Below are 26,943 nucleotides of genomic sequence, written 5' to 3' on the forward strand. Positions count from 1 at the left end.
TGGAATATGCTTAAGTACTAAAATGCTATTTCATCTTCAAAATTTAAAGTTTAATTTTAAGTATTACTTACCAATTCTTTGTAATAATTTGTGAAAATTAGTGAAAATTGTTTCTACAATTTAATTTTTCATTGTAGATACTTTTTAATCCTACATAATGTTTTAAGGTTTTAAAAATTATAGCTTTACTAATTCATTATTTTATAATATATATATATATATATATATATATATATATATATATATATATATATATACATATATATATATATATATATATATTATATATTATATATATATATATATATTTTTTCCTCAACGTCTCACTGTTAATATTGTTTTGTTTTAAGAGGGCAAGTGTTTTGAGTACAAATGGATGACCGGTTTTAGAGGGCAAGTGTTTTGAGTACAAATGGATGACCGGTCCATGGAAAGGCTCATCTCGACATGTCTGGTGCCAGCGATATAAAAAATAAAAAATAAAAACAGTGTTTGAAATGAAATGATATTAAAAGAAATCAAATAAAATAGAAAAAAAAGTATTTTGAGTTAATACATAAGAAGTTTTATAAATGAATATTTAGATTCTATTTTTTAACATAATTTATACTCTATATAGGAGGGCAGAAAATAATAGTGCATCCCCAGGTGCACAAATTGTAGAAGTAGAGATAAGCCACACTGTATCTGTTTTCGATATTCAGAGAAAAATATGAAACCATCACTGTGACAGAAGCGTCAATATTCTCTCCTCAGAGAGTGTTTGATGACAGACTGTGGTTTGAGATAAAGCTGACGTCCTATGCTGTCATTTCCTGTCAGGAAAGCTGAAGTGTTCACTGTCTCCTCTTATACATGTGTATATACTTTATGGGAAAAAGCTTTTAATCCATGACAATGTGACACCCACATTTAATCCCATTCACCATTAATCCAGCTGTCCTCCTATGTTAATGTGTCTGTTTGTACTTCTACATCTCTCCTTGTTTTGGTTCAGGCGTGGAAATGCATGGAAACAGAAGTATCCCCCTCACACTCTACTGAAGAACATCATAAAAACAATACAAAATGATATCTCATAAATATTCCCACTCCATATTAATGCGACTTGGAATCAATCCCTATGCTTTTCAAATGTTTATTTGTCCTCTATGTCGAGCTGTCCAAACTGACCTCGTTCCAGATGGCACACATGAGTCTGGTCACTTGTGACTGACAGCACAGGGCAGCAGAACTTCTAAGGCTTTAATCAAAACCTCTACAGCAACCAGGTCCCTGTTTATGCATATTCATGAGTTATATTAAGGTGTGCAGAAGTATGAATATTCATACAAGCTGCTAACTGGTAAACATGTTTCTGCAGATGCTTACAGTTTATAGTGCAGCTATAAAGAAGAGATCTTTTAACACGACAATAGCTTTATCTTATTGCTAATGATGAATTTTTACATCAAAACACACAAAGAGAAAACACATTTCCAATTTCACAAATAAAACACATTAATCATCTACACTATACACACAATAAACATATAGTACTGGTTGTGGCCTTAACAATTGTCATGGTATCTGGCAGCAGCAGTCAATGGTGGTACCGGCATTAGGAAGCAGTTCTATTTCACTGCTCTCATTGTTGATTGGATGTATTGATTCATCCCAGCTTAGAGAAAATAACACCCCTGCACTGGCCGCCGGCTGCCCATTTCACTGCTTTTATAGAACAAGAAGATTCAAACAGACCGAAATTATTATAAAATAATACACAAACTCAACCAAAGAAAACTAACATCTTAAACATACTCGACACTGAAAAAAAAAATGGCTAAATACCATATACGCTGATGATAAAACAGGCAAAAATCCCATGGACTTGCGTTGATGGAGTAACCCAAGCCTGAATATCTAGGGAACAGTATATCTTACAGACTGAGAATGGTCTAGAAATTATGTACAAATGCCCTAGTAATAGTAACCCCTCAGAACACCTTAGCAACCATCCTAGTAATGCCCTAGAAAACACTCAGAATACCTTGCAACAGGGTCCAGGGGCCCCTAGGGTCCACAAGGAAGGGGAAAAGAGTTCAGAAAATGTAAGATCAGATCGGATCAAATCGTGAATACAGATATACAGGTCCTTCTCAAAAAATTAGCATATTGTGAAAAAGTTCATTATTTTCCATAATGTAATGATAAAAAATTAAACTTTCATATATTTTAGATTCATTGCACACCAACTGAAATATTTTAGGTCTTTTATTGTTTTAATACTGATGATTTTGGCATACAGCTCATGAAACCCCAAAATTCCTATCTCAAAAAATTAGCATATTTCATCCAACCAATAAAAGAAAAGTGTTTTTAATACAAAAAAAGTCAACCTTCAAATAATTATGTTCAGTTGTGCACTCAATACTTGGTCGGGAATCCTTTTGCAGAAATGACTGCTTCAATGCGGCGTGGCATGGAGGCAATCAGCCTGTGGCACTGCTGAGGTGTTATGGAGGCCCAGGATGCTTTCGATAGCGGCCTTAAGCTCATCCAGAGTGTTGGGTCTTGCGTCTCTCAACTTTCTCTTCACAATATCCCACAGATTCTCTATGGGGTTCAGGTCAGGAGAGTTGGCAGGCCAATTGAGCACAGTAATACCATGGTCAGTAAACCATTTACCAGTGGTTTTGGCACTGTGAGCAGGTGCCAGGTCGTGCTGAAAAACGAAATCTTCATCTCCATAAACTTTTCAGCAGATGGAAGCATGAAGTGCTCCAAAATCTCCTGATAGCTAGCTGCATTGACCCTGCCCTTGACAAAACACAGTGGACCAACACCAGCAGCTGACATGGCACCCCAGACCATCACTGACTGTGGGTACTTGACACTGGACTTCAGGCATTTTGGCATTTCCTTCTCCCCAGTCTTCCTCCAGACTCTGGCACCTTGATTTCCGAATGACATGCAAAATTTGCTTTCATCCGAAAAAAGTACTTTGGACCACTGAGCAACAGTCCAGTGCTGCTTCTCTGTAGCCCAGGTCAGGCGCTTCTGCCGCTGTTTCTGGTTCAAAAGCACACGCCTGTGCACGGTGGCTCTGGATGTTTCTACTCCAGACTCAGTCCACTGCTTCCGCAGGTCCCCCGAGGTCTGGAATCGGTCCCTTCTCCACAATCTTCCTCAGGGTCCGGTCACCTCTTCTCGTTGTGCAGCGTTTTTTGCCACACTTTTTCCTTCCCACAGACTTCCCACTGAGGTGCCTTGATACAGCACTCTGGAAACAGCCTATTCGTTCAGAAATTTCTTTCTGTGTCTTACCCTCTCGCTTAAGGGTGTCAATGATGGCCTTCTGGACAGCAGTCAGGTCAGCAGTCTTACCCTTGATTGCGGTTTTGAGTAAATGAACAGGCTGGGAGTTTTTAAAAGCCTCAGGAATCTTTTGCAGGTGTTTAGAGTTAATTAGTTGATTCAGATGATTAGGTTAATAGCTCGTTTAGAGAACCTTTTCATGATATGCTAATTTTTTGAGATAGGAATTTTGGGTTTTCATGAGCTGTATGCCAAAATCATCCGTATAAAAACAATAAAGACCTGAAATATTTTCAGTTGGTGTGCAATGAATCTAAAATATATGAAAGTTTAATTTTTATCATTACATTATGGAAAATAATGAACTTTTTCACAATATGCTAATTTTTTGAGAAGGACCTGTATTAAATATTTATTATATTCTTAAATTGTACATCTAATTATGAAAGCCCATTTCCACTGCATAAGAAAAAAATAAATAAAAAGCCCAATACTTTGGTAATTCATAGTTCTGACATAAAATCATAATTATGCAATAAAGATTTGAGATACTAAGTCATAATTATGACAGCATTTCATAATTTTGATTTTTTTTTGTCATAATTATGAGTTTGTCAAAATTGACAAAAGAAGTCAAACTTATAAGATAAAAAGCCATAATTATGACATGCTAAAAAAATTATTAGATAAAAAGTCACACTTATGACATAAAAAAATGATTAAAATATAGATTTCCACATCTAACAGCACTAATGGTGGGTAGAAAAAAATGCATGTTGTTTAATAGATAATATCTTAATATTAACTTTTTTTTCTGGATATTTTACATATACATACACATTTATTTTATTTTTCACACTGTCAATTGGCTAACATATTCTAGGAAGGGGTCATCATATTTGAGGAGTCCATGGCATAAAAAAAAAAAAAAAAATATTATATATATATATATATTAAATATATATATATATATATATATATATATATATATATATATATATATATATATATATATAATATATAAATAAATATTATTTCCAAATACTAGGGAGGTTTTCTGTCCATTTTTCCATTTTTTAATTAAATTGGAGTAAAGCATGTCTGGCACTGTTTAGCATTACCAAAGAGAGAAGAAGAGAGCATGAATGTAGGTGAGCAACAGAATGCAGAGTCTTTGATGCCTCCTGCCTCCAGGACAATGCCGTAGCTGAAAACTGGGCATGTGTTTGTGTGTGTGAGTGTGACAATGTCATTAAACAATGTTTATATAAAACTTTGAACTCCTTGCCTGCAGGAGGATGCCCATTGACAAGCGAGCCGGTATCTGACAGGTCATGTGACCCAGCCTGCGACAAACTTCGCTCCTACTGCACTGAGGTTAGTATGTGTGCATGTTAATGTGTGGACGCCTGCTGAGGTGGGATGCTGGGATGCAGGCAGACTGTAAACAGGGTTGCATGGATATTCAATACAGCAGGATTAGACTTCCTCCAGAGGAGAGGGAGATAGTCCTGGAATGTATAATGGGAAATGCTATAACATGAGAACCAAGATACACCAGCTATAATAGCAACATTTGATACACGCTTATCAACAGATACCATCTTAATAAGCTTAGATGGAAACTATTAAATCCACTTTACTGTTCAGACTTTTTCATGATAAAAATAACAGTGCATGGAATTTATCAAGCACCGTGACCAATGTCAGAGGATATTAAAAGCAGAAACACTGCTAGTGCTGTAGAGATCAGTACAGGCCAAATAAAACACCTTAGGGAAGATAAGTCACTATCAGTTGAGAGCTTTATATTATTCTGGATGGCAGCACTGTTTTGGAGTGGTTGGTTTGTTTGAATGTGTTTATGCTTGCATGTGCCTTTGATTTGTAAAATATTTTAAATAAATGATTAATGTGTATATAGGCGTACAGTTTGAATGTGGTAAGATGTGGCAGTTTTTGTAGTATGCCATACAAGAAAAAATGTTGAATACTTCTGGCTTACTGTATATGATCACGTCAAAAAATATTTAAAATTGCCTGGAAACAGTTTAGTCACACTCTCCCCTCTATATATGTCTCTTGTTCGTTCGAAGATAATCCTACATGAAATGTAAACATTCATTGTGAGCCACCAGATTTGTCCTCCAGTGTGCAATTTCCCCCATTGCATATGAACTGAATGTTATATGCAAATGAAGATTGTGAGCGTGTCTGAATCAGGTCTCTCACTGTGTAGTGAATCCCTCTAACGTGGGAAGAAACCGACAGTATCTTCTGCTACATCCAGACCTTTTCTTCTGTGCACGTCTTTATATATGCAAATGCCCCAGTGCATTCTGGTTTCCACGTGATCACACAGATCTGACAAAGGTTGTGTTTGCATGTGGGCCGATTATCCTCCCAAGATTGCAGTGGGAATAAGAGACCCCCTGCAGACGGCAGGAACCTGGGGGTTTCTCCACCTATATTTGCACACAAGCACTCAGGTCTGCAGAACGATGATGCTCGTGGAAACCCTAATGTCTCGTCAGTGGAAGAACACATGCTGGGATGTATCTCATCAACACCCACGCTCAAACATGCACTCGTAGCCTTAAGGATTCACATGATCTTGATGTTTTCCAGAACAAAGAAAGCACTAAAATAGCACGACTAACATGAAGAGTATCTTTGAAATCACAGCTAGATGCTGCAGAAATATTTTTAGCATCTAACAGAGCTGTTAGCAGAAAGAAAGAACACTGTGACACTGGTAGAGAGAAAGCCTAGCGATGGTCACAGGAGGCAGAAAGTGAATTCAATTAGCAGCTGTTTAGAGGCTGAGGGAATGCCACAAGTAGAAAGCTGTCTGTGTTTTTAACAACTGGTTTGAGTGATTTTCTGCTTCTGTTTTATTTCACCTAGCCACACTTTAAACTGACAGCATCAACTTGTTTTGCAGTGTATTCTGGCTGAGAAATGACCTCATGCTTCCAGTGAAATTACATGTTGAACATTTTAACATACAATTGATAGACAAATAGACAACAATTTAATAAAAATTAGTCCTGAATAAAAAATAAGTTCTGATATTGTGCCTCTAATATCAAATAAACATGTATATATTGATATAGTCACGGATGTATTATGAATCCCTGTTTAAATGAATAACTGAATAACTTTACTAAAAACATAATTTTTAAAATGTATTTTTCATTGATTTAAAGTAGACTACTGTTCAAAAGTGGATTTACAAAAATTGTATAAAAGATAAAAATTTTAATTTTGGGGGGGAATGTGTATGGGGAGTCTCTTTTGCTCACCAATGCTGCCTTTTTATATAAAAAATGCAGTAAAAACAGCAATATTTTGAAATATTACTATTTAAAATAACACTTTTCTATTTGAATATATATTTTAAATGTAATGTATTCCTGTGATGGCAAAGCTGTAGCTACATACATGTATAATACATTCATTAATTTCCATTGTTTAATTGTGTATGCTGCTTGTCTGTCATAAACCATACCTGATTCATGTGTGTAACTGGTGCACTGTCTCCCCCTGCAGGCTGGAGTATGCGGCTGCGATGAGGGTTACACTGAGGTGATGACTTCTGATGGAGTATTGGACCAGTGCACGGTCATACCGGTGCTTGAGATCCCCACCGCAGGAGACAGTAAGGCTGACGTGAAGACGATCAGAGCCCTCAACCCCACTCAGCCCACCGCCAACCTGCCAGGCCGCTCCGGACGCACCTGGTTCCTCCAGCCCTTCGGACCCGGTGAGTTTATGACTTAATATAACTCTTCAGATGGTTGCAGACGACCGGCTTAGAAACATGTTCACAAGCATTTATAAATTATCATTTAAAAAACCAAGACTAATATTTTCACACTAACTACTGCTAACCATCTTTTTAACCCTTTTTGTGTATAACAAGACTTTTTGTTTTGCTACATAAATGTTAAAAACATACAGTGGGCATGAAAAGTATTTAGACACAAATGTCTGAATTAAAAGTGAATAGGTTTATTTGTATTTCATAAGTATAATATCACAACATTTTATACACATTTGATTTTTTTTTCTTTCTTTTTTTTTAAGATTGAAATGATAAAACAATAGAAATTTTGTTCAAGCAGATACTTTCTGAGGCCACAGTTATATATGAAGGTCCGAACAGGAAGGGTGTTCCCATCAGGTAGAACAGAGTGGCCGTGTTTTGCGTGTTATCTTGGTTCTGAACAGCTGAGGTACAGCTGTGTACTTGTGTTGATGTGTGTGTGTGTGTCTGCACAGATGGCACACTGAAGACCTGGGTGTATGGTGTGGCAGCTGGAGCTTTTGTACTGCTAGTGTTCATTGTCTCTATGACTTACTTAGCCTGGTAAGAACATTTTTTTATAATCGCAAACTAGATATTTTGTTCATTCCATAAATCTCCTTTATTCTATTCATCTTTTTTATGATTTATTTATGTTAACCCATGTAAGTTGCTTTCAACTTGACTGCTTCACTTCATTTTCCTAATCAATACTTTTGTCTTGTTTTACACTAAAAAATATTGAAAAAATTTCGAAGATAAAATAAAACTTTAATATTAAAACCTTACTTGAAGTAACAAGTTTCAGGGATTATATTTTATATTATTATTATTCATTAAATAAATTCTTATTTTGTTTTTATTTAAACAATTTTTTTAGATTAAACCTCCATAAATATAGTTTGATTTAATATCTGCACAAGAAAAAAAAAAAAAAAAAAAAAAAATATATATATATATATATATATATATATATATATATATATATATATATATATATATTTAAAATACATTATCTAAAAGTAAATGATATTTATTTTAACGATTTTTACACATTTTTCCTATAAGACAAGACAAAAAAAAAGATTAAGATTTTTTTTCTTTCTTTTTTCATTTATCTCACTTCTCATTTGTATCCCCAAACCCTTCATATCTATCAGTTTTTGTATCCTGGCCCGGCGCTCTCCTCCGAGCCCGGACCCTTCCATTACCTCTGTGGTTTGGGTCGGACCCAACGACCAAGAGCTGATATATACCTGCCCTGACTGTCAGCGCATTGAGACTCAGTTCAACTAGAGCTCTCTGCTCAGCCCCTTCCCTCATGTCCAATCATGTCCATCACCTGTGCCTTCTCACTGTCACATGTGCCTTTCTGACCAATCACATGGAGCTGTTTGGTGGAGGTGAGCAGGTAGATCTACTGGAGTTTAGTAGTCTAGCTTTATATACACTGCTAAAAAAAGAACTTCTTAAAGGGTTAGTTCACCCAAAAAATGTAATTGTATCATTTACTCACCCTTATGTTGTTCCAAACCTGTATGGGTTTCTTTCTTATATTGAACATAAAAGAAGATATTTTGAAGACTGCTGGTAATCAAAGCGCTGATGGTCCCCATTGACTTTCATAGTATTTCTTTCCCTACTATGGAAGTCAGTGGGGACCAACAACTGTTTGATTACCAGCATTCTTCAAAATATCTTCTTTTATGTTCAATATAAGAAAGAAACCTATACAGGTTTGGAACAACATGAGGGTGAGTAAAAGATAACTAATTAAAAAAAAAAAAATCCCTTTTTGGGGTGAACTATTCCTTTAACAAATGTTTAATTAGTCTTTTTTATTTATTTATACTTCATTAAAGAGTAAATAAAGCAATATACATTTATCTGAGAAACAGTGATTGTTGTTATCTTAAAACTTTATACTGAAAACAAATGGAAAAAAAAAAGTTCTTCAGTGTAGACAAAATACACTTCTATTCAAGACACATTCACTGTAAAACCTCTAATGCATCATGGAGCATTTTAACAGACTACATTAAATATGTAATGATATTATTAAATATGTGACCCTGGACCACAAAATCAGTCATAAGCATGGGTATATTTGTAGCAATGGTCAAAAATACATTGCATGGGTCAAAATTATACATTTTTCTTTCATGCCAAAAATCATTAGGATATTAAGTAAAGATCATGTTCCATGAAGATATTTTGTAAATGTTCTGCTGTAAATATATCTAAACTTCATTTTTGATTAGTAATATGCACTGCTAAGAACTTCATTTTGGACAACTTTAAAGGTGATTTTCTCAATATTTTAATTTGTTTGCACCATCAGATTTCAGATATTCAAAAAGTTTTATCTTGGCCAAATATTGTCCTAAATATTGTCCTATCCTAACAAACCATACATCAGTGGAAAGCTTATTTATTCAGCTTTCAGATGATGTACAAATGACGTGTCAAAAAATTGGTTTTGTGGTCCTGGGTCACATATGTCTTAGAATGTTCCAAAAAAAAACAAAAAAAAATTACAATGAAATGTGAGAATAAATAAAAATTTTGTAAAATTTTAAATGTGCATTAAAATGAAAAGCCTCATGAAATATGAAATGAAATACACCTTAAAATGAAATAATACAGAAAATAAAATTCAGCATTCTGTGACATATTTAAATTTTCATCATATACAGTATCTATTTAATTTATTCTGTTAAATCACATCATAATGCACTGTTGTAACTGGAAAATAAAGATTGTTATTGTTTAGAAAATACATTAAGAATAGGATTTTTGCAGTGTATCTATACAAATAGACTAATATATTCAAAGAAATGTTTGAATGTACGTTAGACAAATACTGTAACCCGTTTCTGGTCCCACACTGCCCCCTTTTGGTCAGGTCTAACATAACCATCATCATCAATGAACACTCATAATTTTCTCTTTGATGCAAATACTGATATATTCCTTGAAGTTCACCTTATATTTAAAAGTTATTCTGATAATAGTTGACTTTTGAGGGTAGATTGACACTGAGGTATAGAGGATGTGTCCCTATCTTTGTGTCGTAGTACTCACTAAGGTAAGTTTGGTTGGGCTGGAAAGTGCTGCTGGTTACTTCCCTGTTCCCTCCACTGCTAAAGCTATGCTTCCTGTAAAAGTTAGCATGGCAGCTGATTACTAATCATAATAATTAATAATCACTTTCTAACCGTTTTTAGCATTTGTCTTCATGCCTTATCGGAAAAATCCATAGTTAAATATTGATTTAAAAGTCGCAAAATAATACACTGCACACTTAAATGACAAATGGGTTATTATACAGGGTTATTAAATAAACATTTCCGTTACTTAAAATATTTCAATAAACATTTCCATTACTTGAAACTTAAATAAAATTAAATAAAACTTATTTTATTACCGGTGAAACATGCATCATTTTAATTTGATTAAACTTGATGTACTAAAATAACTAAAACTAAAATTTAAATAAACATTTATTTATACATATTTGCATAAAAAACTAAAACTAACAGATTAAAAATAATCTAAATGACAAGCACCAGAAAATTACTAAAACTTTAAAAAGAAAATATTAAAGCTCATTTAAAATCACTTCAATAATATCTCAATGATACTAAAAATACAGTGATGATGTATGTAATATTATATTGGTATAAGCTACATTAGATTCATCTATTGCATAATAAAAAAAAAAAGCCTTTGCTAATGCATGGCAACCAGCAGCAATGCATGGACATCTAACAACACAAAATGCCTTGGAAAAACACAAATGTGAGGTATTTCAATATAGCAAAATGATAAAAACATATGAATTAACAGATGCAATAGATATAAAGGTAACAGATTTATACAATATTAGATGTACAGTAATAGAAGGTCAGATCTTTTCAAATATTACAGATCTAGTTGATATGTGCAGGTGAACAAGCTTGCTATCTTTTTGCATCTGTTAAAGTAAAATTTTGTTGCTTTGTAATAATAGCTATTATTTTTTTCCACAGCAAAAAGCCAAAGAAGCCCCAGAGAAGACAGATGAACAACAGACTCAAGCCTCTGACGCTGGCTTACGATGGCGACGCTGACATGTAGCCTAACCACGTCTGCTTCATACTACAGACACTCGCCTCCTTTCACAGTCGGCCATCTGTACGAGCCTCAAACAAGGAGACTCGCACAAACTCACCGACTGACCTCATATAAAAACCCAATCTAACCTCATATAAAGACTCTACCCCTCCTTATATAATACATCCAACCCTCCTTTTTTTACGTTCAAGTTTTTCGACTTTATTTCACAAGAGCCTTCATAAACTCTTCTTCAGGAAGTCTGCCTTCAGCTCACTGACACATCAACATAACACAGAAACATATACTTCAGTATTACCCTATTAAAATTGCAAAACTTTTTAAATAGAAAAGTTTTTTGCTGAGAAAGCACAAAGTATACCCGTCTCCTGTTTAGTCGCACTTCTTGTCAGCTCCTGCAATATGTACATTATCTGTGGCTGATGGGAGGTCGCATGTTCAGACAAACTAAATACACAATAACATTTTCAGCCCCGAAACGCTCAATATTGTGATGTCAGAAGGATAAAAGACTGCGGATCGAATGGGCTCACTAGCGCCCCCTATAGAAACTCTGGCCTGCCTTTCCTCCTTTCTTTATTCAGGCTCCATTTTGCACTATATTAGTGCAGCATGAACATTTTACTTATAGCATTGCCATAGAAAACTGCCTCTCGCAAAGCAAGATGATGTACAGTCTTGTGCTAGACACATTTCTTACAAAAAAAAAAAAGAGCGAGAGAGAACAAAAGTAGCCCTTTTTCTTCTGATGGAACTCACTGGTGTTTGTTTATACATACTTGTTTACTGGTTACCTCCTGTTTGTGATAAAGGGGCCGTTGAAAAGTTTTTTGTGGACTCCCCAAACCCCCCGTTGTATGTACAGTTGCAATCAGCCATGTGTTTGCTTTCTTTGCCTGATTGACTCGTGTATGATTCAATGGTTCTTCTCACCTTAGAGATCCAGGTCGGTGAATTTTTTCCATGTGTTTCAGTCTTTCGTCTCTGATTCCAAGGGCTCAGTTTTCATAATTCGAGCGATTTTAACAGTATGATGTTTGATTCACCGATCCTACTGTGTCTGTGCGAACCAGTTCTGTTTGCAGATTATATAACGTGACTATCTGACACAATAACAGCATGCCGTTTCATATCAACTAGATTCGGAAAAAACAATACTCTGATATTGAAAGATTACTTGCGGAAACATTTGTTTGACATTATTACTTATTACGAACCTGATTTGAACAAAGCTCATTCATTAGAATGAAGAAATGCTGTGTTATGTGCAAAGACAATACTAAAATAGCAAAATAAACATATATATTAAATATTTAAAAAAAAACCCTGACAGAGTTCTAATATAAATAATATAAGCCTGTTAAAAAAACTTAAGCGGAATATTGCCTTTGCAACTGACTTGAAATGAAATAATACAGAAAAAAAATTGACATTCTATGAAATTTATCATTTCATCATGTATCTATGTATCATCACATATCATGTACTGTATCTTATTCTGGTAAATCATAATCCACTGTTGCTTCTCATGTAAATTGATCTTTGAAGAAAATGTTTTTGAAAATACATTAGGCAAATATTGTAGCCCGTTTCTGTACCCACACTGCCCCCTCATGGTCAGGTATAACATAACCATCATCATCATCATTATAATCGTCATCAATGAACACTCATAATTTTCAAATGCTAAAATTAAAACTAAAATTGAAATAAAAATTCAAGCTATATAGAAGCATAAAAATGACAAGTACATGCCAAAATTACTAAAATGGACCGTATTAATTAAAAGCTATTTCAAAATATTAATAATTAAATGAATAATACTAAAATTACACTGGTGAAAATGACCAGCTTACTGTACACTATCCTGCTTATTACATGGTTGTTTGGCAAATGCACATTGACATTAAAAATTGATTGAAATAATCTTATAATTTTACATTTATAATATTGTAAAGCTTACGCTAAGAAAAAAAAGTTAGTTACAAAATACAAAAAATTAAGACAATCAACAAGACAAAACAACAAAAACTACAGCTAAAATAACAATAAAAACATAAAATATTACAAATTTTGCCATAAACTAGATGGCGCCAGTTGCGTTTGACTTGAAAGTGACGCTAGTATGTACAGTGCTGCCATAAATGATGATTGACCAGACTACAGTATTCCAGAGAGCCGTGTAATAAATGCTTGTAATGTTCAGTTTTCAAAGGAAAAGAGATTTTTTTTAATTAGTATTTAACGATTTTTCCTTCTTTTTTATTATTATTATAATTTATTTATTTATTTTATAAGGGTGCAAGTTATTTGTCACCATGCCATGAACCTGCATATAAGTAATCACACACCAACAGAATTGGTAACGAAGATATGTGGATTGAGATATGACTGAAATGGTCATCAGTGTCACCAACCTTCTAAAAACTGGGTAGAAAAGAACAAATGAGTAGGTTAGGGCCACTTTTTCCAAAAACCATATCTGCAGTGAATGAACTATGGGCGCTATTGATCTCTAATGGCATATCATTGAATTTGCTTTCAAATGCAACGGGTGAAAGGAATGTTTACTTATGTGTTAATACTTATTTTGTTAATTTGTAAATACATGAATGATCTTGTATTTAATGATTTCTTTATTATATATAAATTTGTTCATTTGTTTTTTTTTTACTACACAGAGTGTTTAGTATAAACCTCTGAAAGTGTGTTTGACAGTATGTGTGTGTGGAGGGAGTGTGTGTGTGAGAGAGAGAGAAAGAGAGTTTGTCGTTACTGATCTTCGCTGGGGAGAACCAAGTTACTGTGTGAAAATGTTGCTTTCTTCTTTTCCTACAGGTTGTTTATATGTGTCTGATAAATTGCTGATAATAAACAAGAAAAACATTGCTGTACGTGTAGCTAATTTTTTAGTTTTAATTTCATTTTAGCTTGCCAGTTGTTGCATTGTCAGTATCAGAAAAATGCACATTGCTTCGTAATATCATGTTGAGGAGGTTCAATACTGTAACTGATTTTGTGCAAACAAAAGAGATTTTCTTTAAGATCATCCCAGTTCTGACTCACTGTTTTTGAGTGGATACATTCATTCAGTGTAACATGACACAATATATATATATATATATATATATATATATACAAAAAAACGCATCAATTATTGCTGTTATGTCCATATATCATGCAATAAAACAATGAAATTGGCAGCAAGTTTATGGTAAAATTTAAACCCAAATAGCTGTTTAACATATAAATATTTAGGGGGTCCCGGATGGGTCTGTCACATGAAAATGCTAGTATCATCTGATATGCTCTTATAACTTACTTTAGTGCCACAGTTACTGCTGCACAATGTCTGTGAAGTTCTAATAATACTAAAAACAGAATAAATAAATAATCCTATTCAGCAATGATGACAAAACAGATACTGATAAAAAAAAATAGTTTATGTAGTTTATGTATATAAATATTTATTTATTTATTTATTTATTTATTGGGAAAGGAAAGGAAACCCCTTCCCTATTGCTCAAACCTGGCTCAAACACACACCAATCTAAATTAATATTCAAATGACGCAACGTCGTTTAAATTTGCGTCCAGCTATAACCAATCATTATCAACAGCAACCACTCAAGCCAATCAACTTTCAGTATAACTTTACTTCGTCATCCATCCTGCTAGTAACAACCACTGATCTATAATATAGTCATATATAGATCAGCGGTAACAACAGGCGAAGAAGAACTTTCAAATTCAGGCATATATCGATAAATCTAAATATATAACGACAGGGACATGAGTATGAATTTGTCATATTGAATGAGTAGAAGGAGGAGTTCTTCCGCGCACAGGTGAGAATTATGTTGGATGGAATGGGGCTGCGTGATTTATTCTGTAGATTTACTAAACTGATAAGTGATATAAGATTGTAACACGTTATTAATCATCAAGACTGTTTTAATATATGGGATATCATGTCTGTGGGAGCGTAACTGTCATTAAAAATATAAAATGTAAAATGAAGCATCCTGCAATCTTTTACTAGCTTGCTCACTGTTGCTGTACACCACTAGAAGTCGCTAAAAGACAGTGTCTGGATTCTTGCAATGCCTGACAAGCAGATTTGTTTTTCCACCAATGTAGAAATGAATTAAAGTTCTCCAGATGGTTTAAAATATTCAAATCCTCATACCATTCCCATTAGCCTTAAAATGTCAAACTCACATATAGCACATAAAGTGGCAGTGCCCACAGTGTAGGCTGTTCTTTTGTTTTAAAAGCAGAGTCATCCCACTGCCCTTAGCTTGTTAAAGTCATATCTGGCTTTAATCAACAGGGTCACAATGCTCCTATGATTATAATCATGGCTTGGGGCCTCTGGGAGTCTTCAGTCCTCATTACCCAATCAGTAATTATCACAATCATGTCTCTTGGCCCTCATTCCAATTGAATTCCACAGCTAAAAGCAGGAAGACTTACAGACTGACCTAATCAATTAAGTCCCAGTGCAAGGCTACTTCAATCCAATGACTTTGTCCCAACCTCTGAGTTATCAAAATAGAACGCAAATTTGATTAAGCAGAACAGACATCAGGTACAGGAAAGGATTCCCAGAATATAAGCTCCAAAGTGAAGGAAGGAAGTTCGCTTTTGGTCCAACATTGTGGGACAGTGATAATCTTCAGCAGATAAATCAAGCTCCGACTCCATTACACCATTAAGTTGCACTTTAGGGAGTCTTAAAACTACAGCTCATGATTGATTTGAAGACGCTGCGATCACTATGCCAAATGTTCAAATGCTGGAGTGAAGCTTAAAGAGACCATTCACGTTTTGTCATGTTTTACTTACCTTCAATACCATTTATTTTAAAAAATGTCTCACTTTTTTGTTTTTTATTTCTATTCAGTGAAGGTCAATTGGATCTAATGTCCCCATTGACTCTCGATGTATGTACAAAAACAGTCTTCAGAATTTGTTCTTTATAAAACCCCTAAAGGGATATGGTGATGGTTATAAAATTAGATGAGAAAAAGAACCTTCTCTTTCTTACCTTTTTATAATCTGAAGAACCTTCTTTCGCCACAAAGAACCTTTTGTGAAACAGAAAGGTTCTACAGATGTTAAAGGTTCTTTATGGAACCATTCAGACAAAAAGGTTCTTCTATGGCCTCATGAAGCACCCTTATTTTTAAAAGTGTAGGAGCTTGGTTGTTCGTATTTGTTCTGCAGAACATATTTGGGTGAACTACCCCTTTAAGAAAGACTCCAGAAATGCACAACTTCATTAAAAGCTTTTTCGTTTCTCATGAAAGTTCTTGAAACTTTATCAAAAGGCCCCTGCAGATGAAATGAAAAACTCTAAAGCATATTGAAAAAAAAAAAAACTAAATAAAAATTAGCCGTCTGCAACAGTAAGACATTTGTTATTGTTTAAAGAGTTCGAATTTGCAATTCACCATAATCAGAATCATAAACCCTCCTGATTGTGTACGGCGTTCCTGAGATGCAGATGCAGTGGACTTTGTGTATGAGTATCAGTCTGGCCGTGTCTTCAACACCAGCAGTCAGTTTAATTGCCATGAGGAAGCACTTGATGCACGCCAGCTGCATCCTGCGACCGGTGCTCTGATCCCACATTTGTCTCTGTCAGTGCCTTCGGGGTCCGCCCGCTCCAGCACTCATATGAGCCATGCTGGCAGCCACCAGCAGCCTGCACCAACTTAGCTCGACATGAAAAGTCTCTCTCTCTCTCGGTTTGTCACAAACGCATACACTCACACACACCCTTGAAATCAGTACGGCAGCTTATAGGATGAATATACTGTATGTCTGTAATGTATAAGAAGGCACGAGCAATGGTTTGTGGCGTAAGATAACACCTGGCCGCTGGCACCTGGCATAAGAGCGCCTGAGTTTGGCCTAATTGAAAGCCTCCCTATTGTGTCACCGCAGCCCCTATGGGGTCTGCTCCCTTCTCTCTGAAACATCTGCCCACACAATCAGGCATTCAGCCATGCCAGCTGAGCCATGCCACAGCAGTGTATTGCCAGCGTCACTCAGCTGGCTCAATCTTCCTCTTCCTCCTTTTCTTTTTCTGTCTTTCCCTGTCTTTATCCCTCGCTTCTTTTCTACCGAGCCGTTCGGAAATGGAAGTCTCTACCCTATAATCTGCTGTTCTCTGTGGTAGATTACATGGTTTGAGTGAATGTGAATGAGAGTGAGAGAGGACCAAAGGTAGGCTGTGTTAAATTAAACCCACTTGACCTCGTGATTAGAAGGAAGGGAGAGTGTATATTGTGAGCAGGTGTCCCCTCTGACGGATTTGAGCGCCAAAGTCTCGTGCATTAACCCCGTATGTCCGTTCGTATCAAACTTAAAATACTTCAAACTTGTGGAGACAACCCGACCTATGGATACCCATGTACACATCAAAAGCAGAAAAAGAGTACAGAAAAGGGAAATAAATGAAGTTGCATTAGAAGTCACATTCTGAGATATAAAGTTGTGTCGCAATTATGAGATATAAAATTTACATTTGTTAGATAAAAAGTTGCATTTGTGACAAGGTCACATTTTTAGAAAGGTCACAGCAGAGATAGGAAATTGAAACTGAGATATTGTTGTATTTGCAAGACACAAAGCTGCAATTATAAAACAAAATCGCATTTATAAGATATAAAGTTGCATTTGCGACATAAGTCATATTTTGAGATAAATCTTGACAGAGATATACAATTGCAGCTGAGATATAGTGATATACTGTAGTTGTGTTTTCAAGAAACAAAGCTGCTATTTATAAAATATGAAATCACATTTATAAGATATAAAGTTGCATTTGTGAGATGTAAAGTTGTATCTGCAAGATACAAAGTCACAATTATGAGATAAAAAATGCAGCTATGAGATGTTAAGTTGCATTTTGTCAGTTGTAATGTCATATTCGCAAGATGTAAAGTTGCTTTTGTGAGAGATGAAGTTACAACATAGATATAAATTGCAGTTGGGAGATAAAGTTCTATTTGCAAGATACAAAGCTGCAATTATGAGACCTAAAAAGTGCATTTATGAGATATAAAGTTGTAAAATTGGAATTGTGATATGTAAAGTCACATTTATGAGATATGAAGTCACATTTGCAAGATAAGCCACAACACTGATATAAACTGCAAATGGGATATATAAAGTTGTATCTGCAAGATACAAAGTCAATTTTCAGACATAAAATTTCATTTATGAGATGTTAAATTGCATTTGTTAAATATGAAGTTGCATTTGTGAAATATAAATAAGCATTTGCATGAGATAAATTAGTAATTGTAAGACATAAAATTGCAACTGTGAGATATTTATGTGATATAAATTTCAAATATAAAGATGAAAAATCAAGATGCAAAAACAAAAAAAAAGAAAAAATAAAATTGCTTTGGTGAGATGTAAAGTCACAAATACATTTTGAGGTGCAAATGGGCCTCCGCATCTGACTGATGTTAATATAAAAGAAGATCAGAAAACTAGCAATTAAAGTTCTGGAATTCAACAAGGGCTAAAATTACATAAGCGCTTTGTTTTAAAAGATGATCTCCAAAAATGATGAGTAAGAAAGGAATTTAACGTTGAATGGATCCTCAAGTCATTAATTACTGTTCCTGTGGACTTGACTGAGCAGAGAGGTCAAGTATATACTGCAGGTCTTTTACAGGCCTCAGTAATGTGGCCTTCAGCATCCTCGGGTTATTTGAAGTTATTAACCCTGGGCTTTAACATCAATAGACCATATGCTCTGCATTCTGCTCCAAAAGCTGGTTGTGAGCAATGTCCCCTCACCAATGATCTGTACTGCATCTCTGTAGATCTGTGCTGGGCCTGGATGATACATCCCTGCAGGCCGATTTGCTGCATGCTACGACTCTGAAGGCCACCACAGCCATTCACAGCCTCATCCCATTTCAGCCGCTGCCTGAGTTACTGCCTGAGTGACACTTCAGACTGCCACCGTGCTGTAGCAACGAGACCGCCACCGATTTATAGAGTCAGACCCTGCTGCTTTTTTTCTTCCTGGTTTTCTTCTTTTTACATGCATGCATAGCGACAGCTGTGTAAAAAATCCACACAGTCAGCATTTGCTGGTATATAGTTTTTTACACAGGCATTTCTAGACTATTCATGAGAGCCTCAGGCCTCCTCAGAATAGGATATGATTGAATTCTCCTTACCAATATCTAACAACAAGCAGCAATGCTATCTAGATCACTAATGTGGATCACTACCTGGTTTTGGTAAAGAATGCACTATAAATTCCTAATCGTTTTGGTATTGGAACCAGACCTTGTGAATTGTCAAAATATCTTAAGATATACAATAATTACAATCCATCTGTGATGTTTACTATTTAAGTCAGATCAACCTTTAATGACCTTTCTCCTTTGATCTTTCTGAATCTTGTGCATCTTTGGAAAGTTTCAGTAAATCTGTGAATCAAAGTTGACATTTTTATGATCTAGTTGCTCGCAAAATCACTATTGACTAAATTAAAAAAATTTTAATTAATAACGAAATGAATGGATAAATAATTGAAGATATGTGATGGATGTGCCATGTGAGTCCATATTGACTTATATGTGTCATTTTGATTTATTTGTGACATGCATGGATTGAAACTGAAAGATGTAAATGGTAATTTACTAACAGACAGCAGAATAGCATCTATAACTTAAAAAATGAGAGAAATGATTGTGAAATGTAATTAAAATTAACCAGGTGCATTTAAGATGTACAATTATTTTACACTTCTTTTTACGCAAATTCACACTTATTATTATTATTATTATTATTATTATTTCTATCAGAATAGACTATTTTTGTTTTTTAACCCAATGTTTTGTGTCAAATTGAACTCAAAAATCCCAGTGGCGCGCTCCTCGAACACCACGCACCAAAAAACGCACAACAACACTCACGAAAACACCCACAAACTGCGTCGTCTAGCGAGCACGAAAACACGCAAAAAGCTTCTCTGGTGGGCTGCGAGTCTCTTTTAAGTCGTCGCAATCGTGTGATCCCGTCGTCTCTCGGACCAATCTCGTCCGGTTCTCTAATCTTTTTTACCACTCTCCTCTCGTCCCACCCCCTCTGAGCTTCTCTCCGGATGTAGTACGGCGCGCGTGGCTCTCACCGCGCGATATAAAGCCACCGCTGAGTGACAGCGCGCGCGTGAAAAGCCTCTGTCCTTGTTTCTAAGAGGACCTACGCCGCAGTCACTCCAGGCAGCAAGACCAGCGACCATCTCCCATGACATCTTAATGAAATATGACTGTGCTTCACTCCTTGACTGGATTAATGCCCGTGTAACCGTTCACTTGCTCTCCCTCCCTTATCTGCGTCCAAGTTTAAAGCCTATTCTGCGGTCATGGGGTCTATAGTGTCATTTTTGCCTAGGCTAAAGGTCTAAAGCGGATACCGAGTGGATCTATGTTCCTTACAGACAAAAGAAACAGCGCAGGGAAATTTGTGGAAGTTTGAGATAAGGGAGGATGCGGGCGACGTGTTGGTGTGCCGTGTTTCTCCTCACTCCGGCTGTCTACCTGGTAAGTGTCTCTCATTTTTACCTGTATTACTCGTTTACATGTAGAATATGCTCGTGTGTCTAAATGAGAATCAGATGAAACTGTGGCACTTCGGAATGACTGGAGTGTTGTAGCAGTATGTGATGCTTTTCACTTTATAACTATGGTTTCAGGGTCGTGGAAAAAAAAAAAAACTTTATGCATTTATTTTTGTTATTTAGAGACTTTTAAACGCGTTTTAAGTTGTGTATAAAATGTTCGGACCGCGTGAGTTTAATAAATAAATTATTCAATTTCTAAAAGCGCAGACAAAACCTTCCTCTGTTTCTGGGATCGACATCCAGTTGCGAGAGTTGCGCTTCCCTGTTCGGCCTCACGGGGGCGCCAAAACAAATGAAAATAGCTGCGTAAACGAAGCGGCAGTGAAAGCCTTGCACCCTGATGAGAGTCTCTTTGATTTCCACTATTCAGTACACCAAGAAAAGAAAAGAAATAGACTACGACATTATTAAATAACGTACTGAGACACCACATTAACAAATAAACAAATACAATAGCCAAACAACTACAAAATTAAATAAATTACAATGACCACACAATTAAATTTGATAATTTTAGAGTACATTTTAAATGTATGTACATTAAAATCGCTACGTATATGCTTTGCATTTTAATCTTGCATTTGTTTAATCATTTGAAAGTGTTGTGTTTGTTTATGTGGATTTTTTTAGTTATGTAAAATATGCCTATAAAATAAATATTAATATTTTAAACATTAATGTATGTTTTTTTTCTTCCAATTTTAAAGGTTTTAGAGATGCCGTGCGCGCACACATTGATGTACACACAGATAAAGGGGGAAAAAATGAAAAAGTTTTTAACACCACTAAAATTAAGAAAATGTTATAGTTTTAGCATCTGCATCTGAAAAAAATATCAGATTATGTTGTTTTAAAATATTTTTACACCTGTTCCAGGTACTGTTCTAATTTGTTTATTTTTTCATCAGAATGGTTTAACACAAAATACTGATTTGTTGCTTGAATTGTAGCTGTAAAGCAATACATTAACTGCAATTCTTCTCATAAAGTACGCATAACTTTTGTCGTGGTCAGTGTGCTGTGTAATTTTAGTCATTTTAAAACTGGTTACACGACATTAATTATCTCTCATTCGCCATTATTAGTATGGCCAGCCGATTTATTTCAGTACAGTTATTATTTTAACAAAATGGATGTCATTTAAGCTACATTGTATTATTATTATTATCATTTATCTGAACATTTACAAATGAGATTTAAAACTAAACATTTGCGATTTAAAAACGACTTTTATCTCTATAAATATGCCACAGGCATGTTTGAAAGGCGCATTTATTTTTCATTTGATCAGATTGTGTCCATTCACCTATTAGATGACAACAGATCATCTCCATGTGTTTTTCTTGTACTTTCCCGCGTGTTGTATTTAATAGAGGCTAAACAACAGTAACACACTTAATTTTATGAAGTGCAGTCTCCTCGTGTCCATAAGGCAGTTCAGGACCACGGACAGCGCAGCCCGACCTCTACCGCTTAGCATTCACACTCACTCTGCTTTATATAACCTATCTACATCTTGACTTTTTATTAAAAAATAAAATAAAATAAAATAAAACCTGTTTAGCCCACCTTTATGATGTATTTACCTCAACGGTGTTTTACAGGCCACACACAATGAGTATGTACATGCTCATAGACTACATATGTTCTCTTGCGTTTTGTGTACAGGAATACAGTATCATTTGTTCGGTTGTCCTTTTCAACCACGAAATATCAGAATAATTCTCTAAAACATCATGCATAACAACCTGATGGCCAAAGATGTGATAGTTTAAGAGAGAACTGAAGCCCGTGGCTGTGGATTTCCATCGGCCTGTCCGCAGCTTCGAGTATTAGAGTTGAACTTGGCTGCTGTATTTCATGTTTAAGCCTCTTGTGTGTGTCAGTTCGTCCTGACCCTGATAACAGCAGAACAGCGCGGCTGTGTATGAGCGAACAACACCAGCCAGTTAAACAAGACCGTCTGTACAAACACATTTATTTTATTAGCCTAGTATTTTTCGCTATCCTTTTATAAAAAAAAAAAAAAAAAAAAAAAAAAAACACTGTAAAATAAAAAAGTAAATAAATAAATAAATGCATTACCGTAAAACAGGCTGTTGTCGGAACTTTGTAAATAAATAAATAAATAAATAAAAATGCACATAAGACATTTAACAGGCTTAACTACATACATGCGTTTAAAATAATATAATGTGCTAAACTGTTTTAGTTAAAATTCGTTTGCTACGAGCACTTAAGGTACCATCTGTATAACTAAAATTGGTCTCTCCAACAATTGCGATAACACAACATTAACCAATCAATATAAAAAAAAAAACACAAACGCGAAACCCTATCAGAGTAATACACATGACCATTAAATAATGGAATGGATATTAACCAAACGACATACAACACTCCAATGTACGTAATTGAAAAAAGAAGAAGAAGAAAAAAATAAACTAAGTTTCTAAATAATGACATAGGCCTATAAAGGTGATTTATACTTAAAACTAATTGCTTTAAATATGAAATTAATTTTCTCTGCAAGTAATAAGATAGTTTATACTTTTACTACACTTTTTACAGTACAACTACATTTATTGTGTTTTTAAAAATATTTTTTCTGGAACATATTTGGTAAAGTAACTTGCATTAATTAACAATTTTTAGTGTATGATTTTACATTCTTTTCCCTTTAAAATTACATGCATCTCAATGAAACATTTGAGTTGATTAGCACAGTCTGAAACATTGATCTAATTTTTAGCATACAGCATTGCACCGATTGGGCGGTATATATATATATAAAATGCCACATTGCCTAAAAAGAAGTGGCAGCTTTTTTATAAACTACACACATGAATCATCCAGATGTGCTCTTCTAAGTGCACTTTACGTTTCCAGGACAACTGCATATTTACATTGTGCTCTGAAACTCTATGGATGCACAGATTCATTATCTTCACAAGCCGCACAGATGAACCTTGTTATTAATACACTTGAGGATGGAACGATCCTCAGTCAGCTCAGCGGTTTTTAACCCCGATGAGTGTGTTGTAGAAGCTGCTCAGCCAGCTACATCCACCCCATTTAAAACTCCAGTGGAAAGCTATGTTCAAGGTCTGAGCTAAACCTCTTGTGTCTAATGATCGGCGGAGAGATGCCGTGAAATAGTTCAAGTAAAAATCTTCAGCCCTTAGTCTATTAAACTTCACCTACGCTTCAGAAGCCACTAGAACACCCGTTAGTCACCTGACCTAGGTCCCAACGGAGACGTTTTGACACACTGCCTGTCAGTCTCTTTAAATGGGTTAAACAAAAACGGCCTTTAATCACCCTCTTGAGGGCTTTAAATTAATAAGAACTTAAGCAATACAATCAAGATTGTCCTGTTATGATAAAACATTACGTTAGCACTCGACTGAAGTGTGACCTTTCTTACGAACGCAGCTTCTCTGTTCTAGTTTGTTGCATTAAAATGCATTAAAATTGGGTTCTCGGTTGAATCTGAAATAAGGAATGTGTCTGTTTTGATATATATTTTTGTCAATGTTTCCCCTTCAGGATAGGCTTTGATTTTTGGGTGGTGAGTTAGTGTCAGTGAAGTGTGTTAAGGCTGAGTGATGTTAAGATCTGAAGTGACGAAGAGGAGAAGAGGAGCGGTGGGGTCTGTGAGAGGGAAAGAGAGAGAGAGAGAGCCCAGGGCTGTATAGTTAGTGTGCAAAGCAATGTAATCTGCCCTCCTCCCATGGCGCACATACTCACATCCGCTGTTTAATAGACATGTGTTCACATCAGTGCCACAGTCCATTTATCCCAACTCTATGGGTTTCATGAAGTGCCTCCGTATTGCAGTTAAGGATATCTGCATTATGTTAATGCACCTCTGTAGGTAAATGGTACCATCAGCAGATATCTGAACCAGATAATTAAAGAAACAAGATTTTCTGAAGACATTGTGCAATAATCACAGCTGAGATGAGCCGAACGTGCAATGGAATGCAACCAGCACTGCATGATTGATCCTTTTGGCAGTCAGAATGTGATTTGGAATGACCTTTGACTCTTGAGGGTGTTTATTTATGCCTGTGTGTGTGGTGATACAGGGGCCGGTGAATGATGAATTGTCTTTGTGGGATTGACGTCTGAAGGTGACCTTAATTCAGCAAGTGGTTTAAACCTGTGGCAAGGGCATTGCTCTTTGCCAACTGCTTTCTAACAACAAGCACCATGACACAAACCACTGCTTCTTTACCATGATGAGCTAGCCATTCGACGGCAATGAATGGAAAAGCTCGTCTGTTGATGAAAAAGAATGGCTGAGAATTTAAGAGACAAGACTGACCATGTTCAAACATGGTTCATATTATCTATATCTATCTGTATATTCTTAATTGATTTCTTAGACTGATAAATACTGTATATTGTCATAAAAAATTATTAATTAATAAATAAATTGGATCAGGGAGGAGGAACACTTTATTTCCAAGAATGCATTGCCAAATTCAAATCCAGTTTATACATATATATATATATATATATATATATATATATATATATATATATACACACACACACAAGAATTTTATTTTATTATTATTAAAAATAATATTATAAATAAAAACAACATTATCGTCATTATATAAAAAACCTTAGCTCTTTTTGGAGAAAAGCTGCTCTATTTTGAAGAAAGGCAGTTCCATTGAAGAAAGTCTTAAGGTTCCAAACAGGAAGTTGTAAATAGCCATGAATCTTGTGTTCATTGATAACCAATAGCCTAGAGTTGTACGAGAGTCAATAACTGTTTGCGGATACCATAGTAATTAATGTGAAGGGCCATAAAACTAATCCTATCCGGTCACAACATCGCCTGTGACTTCTCTCATAAAACAGCCGTTTTTTGGTATAAACTCTATAAACGATCAAACAAGGGATAATGTTTAATGGCTGTCTATTCATTATTTGAAAAGCTTTTTCTTCCTAGCAGTTTATCTGTCATACTTACACCTCTCTTCCACTGACTTCAAAATGCAGTCATGTCTTTGTTAATTAGCACTACACTAGGGTGCTCTTTATTTGTCCACAGACGTGTCCTTTAAGTGTCCATCCTGACCTGTCTATGGCCCTGCACAGGCTTTAGCACATTTTACTTTTAAACTAGTTCCTCTTCTGACCCTCCACACACACACACACACACACACACACACACACACACACACACACACACACACACACACACACACACGTACACACACTCAGTGTCAAGCTAAGGACACATCACAGGGTGGAGACAGGACAAGGTTGGTTTGATTTATTACCACAGTCTCCATTCTTCTCTCCACAAACTGCTCCTGAATTTCAGTCACCTACACAGGTCAGAGGTCAGCTTTGGACACAACCTCAGAAGGGCGTTGGATCTGGAAAATTATACCCCAGACTGACCTGAACCTCAATGGGCTGTTTTCCCTTCTCTCTATATATAGAAGCATCCTCCCCAATCGCATCCCCGCGGAGCTGTGTGGTCTGCTGAAAGAAATATTTCTAAATACTCCATGCAAAGCCCGCGGAGAGGCAGGAAGGACCAGATAACCCCAGCCTACCTCCCTTCTATCTTAAAATGCTGTGGGTCTCTGAAGTTTCTTTCATGCATTAAAGAGGCTGGAATTAGACAGATGAAAGAGAAATCTCTGAGCCATAAACGTCAGTCAGACAACAATAGTCATGGATTACACCAAAAGCACTTCCAGACTGTGTTTGGATGCGCGTCTGCTACCAATTCAAAAAAAAAAAAATCAAAATATTATATAAAATTGTGTTGAATCTGGCTAGTTTATGAGCATCTCAGCTGCAGACTGTGTCTTTCAATTGTGTTGAATCTGGCTAGTTTATGAGCATCTCAGCTGCAGACTGTGTCTTTCTCCTCCTGTGATTGCATATCATATGATAAAATGACTGTTTTTGTTGCAAGATGACAACCAGTACTCATTATCTACTGGTTGCATTTATGGACAATTACTGTCTTTCAAAGGAATTACCTGTCTTTGCCTACAGGTGGAGCACTGTCACAAGTTGA

At 35.6% G+C, this 26,943-nt stretch overlaps 2 protein-coding genes across 2 annotated transcripts in view; both read left to right on the forward strand.

Moving 5' to 3' along the window:
- Positions 1 to 8,508, forward strand: part of thsd7aa (thrombospondin, type I, domain containing 7Aa) — a 67,186-nt gene extending 58,678 nt beyond the window's left edge. Inside the window, exons 24-28 of the mRNA XM_042745485.1 lie at positions 391 to 472; positions 4,572 to 4,674; positions 6,850 to 7,063; positions 7,582 to 7,669; positions 8,266 to 8,508. Of these exons, the coding sequence (XP_042601419.1) occupies positions 391 to 472; positions 4,572 to 4,674; positions 6,850 to 7,063; positions 7,582 to 7,669; positions 8,266 to 8,401 (623 nt within the window). The 3' untranslated portion in view covers positions 8,402 to 8,508. The remainder of the gene's footprint in view (positions 1 to 390; positions 473 to 4,571; positions 4,675 to 6,849; positions 7,064 to 7,581; positions 7,670 to 8,265) is intronic.
- Positions 8,509 to 20,321: 11,813 nt separating this feature from the next.
- The window catches only part of nxph1 (neurexophilin 1), a 29,038-nt gene continuing 22,416 nt past the window's right edge, over positions 20,322 to 26,943 (forward strand). Inside the window, 1 exon segment of the mRNA XM_019075252.2 lies at positions 20,322 to 20,805. Within this exon segment, the coding sequence (XP_018930797.2) occupies positions 20,752 to 20,805 (54 nt within the window). The 5' untranslated portion in view covers positions 20,322 to 20,751.

This window comes from Cyprinus carpio, chromosome B19 (assembly GCF_018340385.1).
Source record: "Cyprinus carpio isolate SPL01 chromosome B19, ASM1834038v1, whole genome shotgun sequence".
Classification (NCBI taxonomy): Eukaryota; Metazoa; Chordata; class Actinopteri; order Cypriniformes; family Cyprinidae; genus Cyprinus; species Cyprinus carpio.